Consider the following 9,001-nt stretch of genomic DNA (forward strand, 5'->3'; position numbering starts at 1 on the left):
GCCTTGAACTCACAGCAATTGTTCTGCCTCAGCCTCTGGAGTGCTGGGATTACAGGCATGAGCCACCATGCCCAGCTCAGTTATAGTATTTTAACTCAAATGATAAAGTAAGTGAAACTATCATCCTATGTATGATTTCCAACATAGTATGACCTTCAAAACCAAGTTTTCCATGGGCACTTAAAAGCCGGGAACCAAATTCTGTATTTCTTCCCTTTTGGTCCTTGAAATTATGTATTTCAAGCTTTTCTTTTCTTCTGGGAATTGAATGAATGGCCTGGCACTGAGCTACATCCTGAGGACATTTTTAGAATGTTTTCTTTTGAAGACTGGGGATGCAGCTTAGTCGCATAGCGCCTGCCTGGCAAGCGCAAGGTCCTGAGTTCAATTCCTGATACAAAAAAAAAGTTATTTTGAGAAAGGATCTCACCAAGTCACCGAGGCTGCGCCTAAACTTGTGATCCTCCTGCTCCAGCCTCCCAGGGTGCTGGGATTGCAGGCACGCATTCTCATGCCCACCATACGTCAACCTTAATGTAATGGGCAGGACGTCTGAGGACTAGAAATGCACTCTGACCTTAATGTTTAATTCGAACCTCAGACTCTAAGAATTATAACTGACACGAATAAATACTTTAGCACCACATTGAGAGTATGAGCTCTGGAGTCAGATCCGCCTGCTATTAAATCTCAGTGCTATCATTTACTTGCTGAAAAACAACCTGCAAGTCACTTGAACTCAAATTTTGTGTCATTTATAGAAAATGATTATTAGACATGCACGGTGGCACACACCTGTAATCCCAGCACTCAGGGAGGCCGAGGCAGGAGGTTTGAAATTCTGAACCCAGCCAGAGCAACTCAGTGACTTGGCGAGACCTTATCTCAAAATTAAAAATTATAGGAAAGGTCGGGATCAAGCTCAGTGTGAAGGCCTTGGGTTCAATTCCTACTACTATTAAAAAAGAGAGCATTTAGAACAGCCAGGTACATAGAGCCAGGAGGATTGCAAGTTCAAGGCCAGCCTGGGCAACCTGACAAAACTCCAACTTCAAACAATAAAAATCTGTAAAAATTCTGAAGCAATTAGTACATGGTCTTACACACTGTAAATATGCAAGTAAATGCATTCTAATACTTCACACACATTACAAACAAAATAATGCAGACATCCTTAATGTTTGATGGATTTTACCTGATTCAATCTGCTAACAATGCTAAGCAAGGGAGGAAATCCAATCTGAAAGAAGAAAAATGACAGTGCTATTTACTAAATGACATTATAAGAAGGGGCTTTAGCTTTTTTCAAACTGTACGTTTCCTTGTCATACTGCTATTTAGACATAAAGAACAGATAAAAGAAAATTCCTTTACTGCCCATGATAATGAGTCATTCCTGGGACTACTGTGTTGGCAAGGATCAACAAAATATATTGTTTTTTTTTTTTTTTGGTCTTTTTGCGACAGGGTTTCGCTCTGCAGTTCAGGCTGGCCTTGAACTTGCAACAATCCTCCTGCCTCAGCCTCCTGAGTGCTGGTATTACAGGCATGTACCACCATGCCTGGTACAAAATATATCTTGAAGTTTGCATATATAAATTTAAAAATAAAGTATGATTTAAGTAACTAAAATGTTGAAGTATGAAATAAAAACTTCTTAAAAGTTAACATCAATTATTTTCAATAAAATTAAGACACTGATACTATTAATATGTTTTATAGACCATTTAAAAAATCTAATGTTTTCAGGAATTAAGGGCACCTGAATTAGAATATATTTTAAAGAACTTTTATTTTTATTTTTTTGAGACAGGGTATTGCTATGTAGTTCAGGTTGGCCTCTGACACAGTGTGTAGCCCAGGCTGACTCTGAACCTGCAGTGATCCTCCTGCCTCAGCCACCTGAGTGCTGGGACTACAGGAGTGTAATACCATGTCTAGCAGCATGCATTAAATTCTTGTGTTCTTACTTGGTCCTTTAACCATGGTATATTTTACTTGTTTATATTCTGTGATAACAAGCTAAATGAATATTTTTAATTAAAACATTTTTGAAATGTAGCTTGCATTAAGTATTTATCTAAAATAATACCTTGCAAGCCAAGCACGGTCACACATTCCTGTAACCCTGGCATTCTGGGAGGCTGAGGCAAGAGGACTGCAAGTTTGAGCCATCTCTGGCAGCTTAGTGATGTAGAAAAACCCTGACCCCAAATTAAAAGAATAAAAAGGGATGGGAATGTCACTCAGCAGAAGGGGTTAGATTCAATCCCCAGTACCTCAAAAAAAAAAAAAAGATTTTGTACAAGAATACCAAATTAGCTTCTCTGAAGACTCGAAATCTATCCTCCTACACCATGTGCAAGAGGGATTGTTTCCTAGCTGCTGTCAAATGAACACACCACGCTTTGCCATACATGACCTGGAAAGCTGTACAGCAACACAGGTAAGCTACCCTTCTACTGTGAGGCTGAGCATATTCCTATTCATACAAGAACAATGTGTACTTCCTCTTTGTGACATGCCTTTATCCTTTGCCTAATATTCTTTTCTTTTTTTGGTAGGGGCTGATGTTCTTGAACTTCAGTGATTTTGGAGATAAATTAATTTATCCCCAATAAAGGGGAAAAACAGAATATGGTATCACATAGTAAACAATAAATATCTGCTGAACAGAATGGTACAATACACTGGGAAGCCAGCCAGGCATGGTGGTGCACACCTGTAATCCCAGCACTGGGGAGGCCAGGCAGTAGACTACCACAAGTTTGAGACCAGCCTGGGCTGCATAGTGAGTTCAAGGTCAGCTTCAACTATGTAGTGAGATCCTGTCTCAAACAAAACAGAACAAACAAAAAACCAAATTCTGTCAACTTCTAAAATTACTAGACAGCTAAAACATTAAAGATATGAAGGTAACCTAAAATAAGTCACAGTAAATTGCTTTAGAAACTAGGCTGCCACTTTGTAAGTTAAGCAGTCAATAACAGAATTTAGGGGCTGGGGATTTAGCTCAGCGGCAAAGCGCCTGCCTGGCAAGCGCAAGGTCGTGAGTTCGGTTCCCAGTACCAGAGAAAAACCAAAAAAAAAAAAAACAAAAAAACAAAAAAAACAAAAAAAACCCAGAATTTAGGGGATGACAAATATTTTTTCTAAGGAGCCAAGCAATAAATATTTTAGGCTTTGCAGGTCAGTCACATTTTGTCTCTTCTTATACAACTTTTAAAGTAAAAACCACTCAGCCCATGAGATGCTGAAGACCAGGTTGTGCTGTGAATTTCTGGCCCGTGTTACAGTGTGCTTACACTAAGTGAAGTACCAAAATTATAAGAGTCTTTGTTCTGTTTATCACCTACTTGCACATAATCAATTCCCGGACTTTCATTTATAGTTGGCCCAACAGCCCCTTCAGCACATAATCTTTCTCCTAAACAGAATTTTTTCCAACCTTCTTCATCTTCAGATTTTGGCTGAAAAGAAAAATAAAATACTTATTTCTATGTATTTTTATACTGAACAGAAAAAAACAAAACAACTCTGTAAGGAACCCCCACATTGCTACCACCTCAACATAGTGCCCACCATGGGCAAAATGGTGTGTCCTTGAAATTCGTATGTTGAAGGCCAAACCCCAGAGCACCTTAGGCTGTGACTATACTTGGTGATTCAGTTTAAATGAGACCACTACAGAGGTTCTAATCAACTCTGACTGGCATCCTTATCAGGGAAAATTTGGATACACAAAAAGCACATCATATCTTTCATTAGATTCTCAGATATGACACATTCTTCCCTAAAAGGTTAAAAATGATTGCCTAGAAGAACGTATCTTACCTCTTTACCAACTCCTGTTTTCATTTGGAGAGCTCATACAGCTGCTGAAAGGCTTAATACTGTGTCTAAGTTGATAAAATGTAGAAAATACTATGTTGTAGTAGCACAACAGGCTTCACTATTATGTCATCATTACTGTGAAGCAGAGATGATGCTCCATAAATATGTAGTTTATCGCACGCTACCACTATCACAACAGGGAATTCCAATTAAGCATTTACTCAGGCTTTTTAAATACTGAAAATGTATTTCTTTCCTAAAAAGTAAAGAATCCTTAAAAACTTACAAAAGCTAATTGCCTATTTGTCAACCTAAATAAATCAAGAGATTCTCCAAATAGGGACATTAATTTGGGAATAACCGAGAACTGTAATGGTGTACAGGTGTCACAGTAAACTATGGGGATAGTCAAAGAAAAGAAGTGAAGCGCAAGTTTTTGAAGACACAAGACAGAAATGATCATTGCATCAGATATTTTGAAACAATAATCCCTGACCATAATGATTAAAAACAAAAATGAAGTCAGTCAGAGGTTGACTACAGAGTTGCTAGGCAGATGTCACTGTAGAAGTACTTTTGTATAAGGTTGCAGTGATCTTAGTCCAGGGGTTTGACAGTCTTTTATGATGTAAATATTAGGCAATCCTGCTTAACACAACCTATCCTTCTTACTTTCCAGTTTTATTTACTTTTTGGTTAGAGTTGATACAAGTGACTATTTTGATTTCGACCATTGATACACTTCCAAAATATGACACATACCCAAAGTATCCCAATATGATGGATTAAAACAGTCATGAAAATAACAACTTGTACTACTGAGTCTATACTTTTTGGGTTATTCATTTAATGGAAGTGTTACTATTACATAATGGTATATAGAAAGTGAGTGAAAATAATATGGACCAAGAAAGTGAATCTTTGAAGACTGAAAATTAACACAGACTATTTCAAACAGGTATACACTGTATAACTCAAAATAAGAAGCTTACATACCATAGTCACATTGCTATCCAATTGCTGTGATTTCCAGTGACTTCTATGTTTATTCACATTCTAAAGGGAGAAAAATTAATGATCATCTGATGAGTAAAAAAGAAAAAAAAATGAGCTTCTGCACAAAATTCCAACAATACTAAGACTTGGACAAATATTAAAAGAAAGAAAGAAAGAAAGAAAGAAAGAAAGAAAGAAAGAAGAAAGAAAGAAAGAAAAAGAAAGAAAGAAAGAAAGAAAGGGACATCAGGGCACACACAAAAAAAACTCTTGGACAATATGTTACAAACAGTAATATGTCTAATGATTACAATCATAATAGGGTAATAATTCATGAATGCTGTTGCTTTAGAATTAGCAGAAACTAATGTGAAGGGGCTTTAACTTGATTAAGTGTGACATTTACCTGTCGAACAGCTGAGAACTGTACCACTTGCTGCTGTTGCCACTGAAGTGTTGGGGAATAACCCTCAGGGGCAGGCTGGCATCCTGAAAGCTAGAAACCAGTTCACAAATGTTAGCATCAGTGTTCAGTGCTATAACTGGAATCTCATGCCTCCACAAAGAAAAACCAAGATGAAGAGTGAAAAATTAAGGCTATTTAAGAAAAAAGGTAGTTTTATAGGTGCAAAAAGTAGGCCTTTCACTTTATTATTTATGTCCCAATTAAAAATCGTAGGAAAAGATAATCACTACAATAAGAGAATTCTTGGATGTCTTATCGCTGGAATTTTTAAGAAATCTAAATGACACGAACCCTGAAGATATTATCTAGTTCAACCCTTCCATAATTTTAAAACAGAAACAAAAAGAGAGGTATGCCCCACATAAAGAATTTTGGTATGGGTAACATATGCTCAAATAATTTAAAGGTTTGAAAAGGCCTACCTCTGTTTTTTAACACAGCACATTAGGGGGTGGGTAAGAAAGGAACTGAAATGTGTTATGTAGATGTACCTATCCCCTACCATGAAGGTAATCATCATGACTACTAAAGTGTGCTGGATAAATGAATAAAGTGTTTACAGTGTGCAAGTAGCCACAAAAGTGTAATACTTTTAGGTTCCCGGGGAAAATTAACAATGTGCAAACTACATTAAGATTAAACACCAGTCCAATAATAATTACCAAAAGAAAAAAATACTCCTCCCAGAGTAGCATAAGTAACCAATTAAAAGGCTTTTTTAGCATTAAATTATATCCCTAAAAAGCGATAGACAAATCTCTACAAATATCAGGGCTACTGAAAGTCTCTGAAGGCAGTAAACGTCAACTGTCTTTCTGAAGCAAAAAAAATCCAAGCAAATGTACAAAAGTACGTTTATCTAACTTTGTACGGGGCAACCAAACTATAATTAACATAGTTAACAACGCTGGGAACCAGAGAAAGATGCTGTTGGGTCTTTATTTCGTGTGCATGTGGTGAGAAGTCCCCAGACGGTTAGTTAGTAAAACTCACAGAAACATTCACACTTTGCTTCCTTTTCAATTTCTTTGGGTCAATTTGAGCTACCACAACATCCGGACACCGAGCTGCTTCGATCCTACAAACAGTAAGTGCAAGAAATTTAGTTACAATTGTGCATTTTACTCATGTGTCCAGGCGCAAGTGATCCACTTCGGTTCATTTTGAAATCAGAAAAATAATTCAGGTTTCAAACCGAGGCACTAATTGTACGCCTGAAACGATTTCAGGAAAGCAGCTAAGAGCACACGGCTCGATAGGCTTTGATGCGTGACGTCTATTTCCAGAGACACACGGCCTCGCGCGGATGTCACCCAGGGAGCCCGAGCAGACCCGCCTCGCGACAGGCTGGGACGCGAACCGCGGCGCGGCTTTAGCTCCCACAGGGCTCCAGCCCGGCACCGCGCAGCGCCCAGGGGCGGGGGGGACGGGACGCCCACCCACGGGAGGCCACATCACTCACTGGACCCGCCTCAGGTATTCCTGAGGCGTCCTCGGGGGTACCGAGGGATCGAAAGCTTCTGTCAAGTCGCAGGGCTCCACCGGCAATAGCCGGGGCATCAACTCTTCCACTGCAGACTCCGCGGGTACCCACGCCATAGTCTCCGATCCCGCCAGTCCCGAAGGACGCATGCGCAGAGTCTAGGTCATGGCGCAGGCGCACAACTAAGCGCCTTTGGCACGTAGCTGAGCCCGCGGCTAGGCTAAAGCTGCGTAACTGCGCATGAGCACACGTGGTGTTTGCACCAAGGTTAAGGCTCCGGTGGTGTAATGCAGGCTGCGAGTTGAATTCCTACCTGAACTGGTTCTTGTACCCTTTGTTCTCTGAGGCTTTAGATCTTTTGACTGTGGATTAATTTAGGCAGCCCTAATAATTGTTTTTTTAGTTAGTGAACAATATAACTATCACTTATGGAGCGCTAAATTCTTGAACCCCTGATAAAAATGTTACATTTAATTCTTACAACAACCCTGTTAAAGGGTGGCGTTCTCTGGTTTGGAGGGGAAGGCATTGAGAGTAGTCGAGTAGTAAAACTGTGACTCTGCCAAAGAGGAAGACAAGCCTAGACTAGGTTCATCTAATGGATAAAAAATTATTTTTCCAAAGGGCATTTGTTGTGCCTGGCCTCTTGTTTCTTGGTTCTCACTCACTGTGCAGTCCAGGCTGCCCTTAAGCTTGTAATGTAGGCTTGAAGTCACAATCCTCCTGCCTCAGCCTTCCAAGTGCTGGAATAACAGGCATGTGCCATCACACCCGCCTTATGGCTGGTCACGTCTAAGGTCACTTTACTGAAAGTGAATATTACTCCTATGGGAGCCATATTTTGTAGTTTAAAGAAAAATGCTCTGGCTCTGCTCTCCTGCTGGGCTCTGTTACCCGGCAGTACTCTATTTAAAATCTTCGGCCACTGCCACAGCTACCGTTGCGGCCAGAGCCACCATAGCTACCTCGATTTCATGGCTTGGCAAAGTATTGGCCTCCACCACCATAGGGCCCAGAGCTTCTGCTTCCAGAGTTTGCTGTCTTCATGGGTCCATAATGGGAAGATTGATCGTGGTAACTGCCAAAATCACTGTAGCTTCCACCAACTCGAAACGTGCTCTCATCATTACCAAGTCCACGGGACCGAAAGCCACTGCCACCAAAGGCACCTGGACCACTGAAGTTTCCTCTGTGAGCACAATTGTCATAGCCACCAAAACCACTTCCAGGACCACCAGGAAAATTTGCAGAACCGCCTGGACCTCTTTGGCCAGAGGAAGCACTAGCCATGGCTTGCCTGGACAGGGCTTTCCTCACTTCACACATGTGGCCGTTCACAGCATGGTGTCCGCGAATGACAACCTTATCTGCAGAATCGTGGTCATGGAAGGTGACGAGAGCAAAGCCCCTCTTCTTCCCAGTGCCCAGGTCAGTCAGGATTTCAGTCACTTCAGTCTCTCCATACTGTTGAAAAGAATCTCGTAGGTGGTGTTCTTCGATATCTTTTTTAATGCCACCAACAAAGACCTTCCTCAGGCCAGGTGGGCGCCTGGTCTTTGGGAATCTTCTCTGGAGACAGCTCTCGGTTTCCACTGCTCTCCCATCCACGTGGTGCGGCCTTGCGCTCCTGGCTGCATCCGCCTCCTCCATGGTGGCAGAAGTGACAGACCCAAAGCCCCTGGGGCGCTTGGTGTTCGGGTCTCTGAGCGCCGCACAGTCCGTGAGTGTCCCCCACTGCTCAGGTGGCTTCCCAGACTCATCGGTTGTGTGAGAGCTCAGCCTTCCAACGAAGAGCTTCCGCAGCTGTTCGGGCTCCTTGGGCGACGCGGGCTTGGACATGACCATGGCAGTGGGGGAAGAGACTTTGACCATCTTTCCTGGTTGGTGTCCACTGAGTTTTCTATCTTGTACTGTTGGGGAGTCTCCAGGGATCATATCAGCGCCCCTCAGTGTCAGCCTTTTCATACACAAAATGTGTAATGCAGCATTAGTATTGGTAGTTGACCAGATGTCTAGGAAGCAGTGCTCTGTTTGTCTTACAATAAAACTGATAGGTTCTTGGCACAGATAAAAATAAAACAGAAGTAAAAAATGCCTTTATTGTGGGCACAGAGAAGACCATAGCAAAAAGGAGGGACATGGAGCTTCTGAGGGCCTGGTTGGGAGCCCAGGGGAAGGCCTGCCGCGAGTCTGCACCAGGAGCCAGGAGGGTCTGCGCTGGA

The 9,001-nt window shown here is 41.5% G+C and overlaps 1 protein-coding gene and 1 pseudogene across 2 annotated transcripts in view; both read right to left on the bottom strand.

The window, feature by feature from the left end:
* Window positions 1-6,944, bottom strand: part of Gemin2 (gem (nuclear organelle) associated protein 2) — a gene marked incomplete at its 3' end in the record, with an annotated part of 11,618 nt that extends 4,674 nt beyond the window's left edge. The window contains 6 exon segments of one of the 2 annotated variants that reach the window (XM_013510473.1): window positions 1,196-1,240; window positions 3,357-3,470; window positions 4,831-4,890; window positions 5,237-5,326; window positions 6,290-6,374; window positions 6,759-6,943. In XM_013510473.1, coding sequence (XP_013365927.1) covers window positions 1,196-1,240; window positions 3,357-3,470; window positions 4,831-4,890; window positions 5,237-5,326; window positions 6,290-6,374; window positions 6,759-6,928 — 564 coding nt within the window. 2 annotated transcript variants of the gene reach the window in all.
* Window positions 6,945-7,688: 744 nt separating this feature from the next.
* On the bottom strand, window positions 7,689-8,958 carry LOC102016675 (annotated as a pseudogene).
* Window positions 8,959-9,001: the final 43 nt, after the last annotated feature.

Source organism: Chinchilla lanigera, unplaced genomic scaffold, assembly GCF_000276665.1.
Source record: "Chinchilla lanigera isolate Chin_1 unplaced genomic scaffold, ChiLan1.0 scaffold00008, whole genome shotgun sequence".
NCBI classification, from domain to species: Eukaryota; Metazoa; Chordata; class Mammalia; order Rodentia; family Chinchillidae; genus Chinchilla; species Chinchilla lanigera.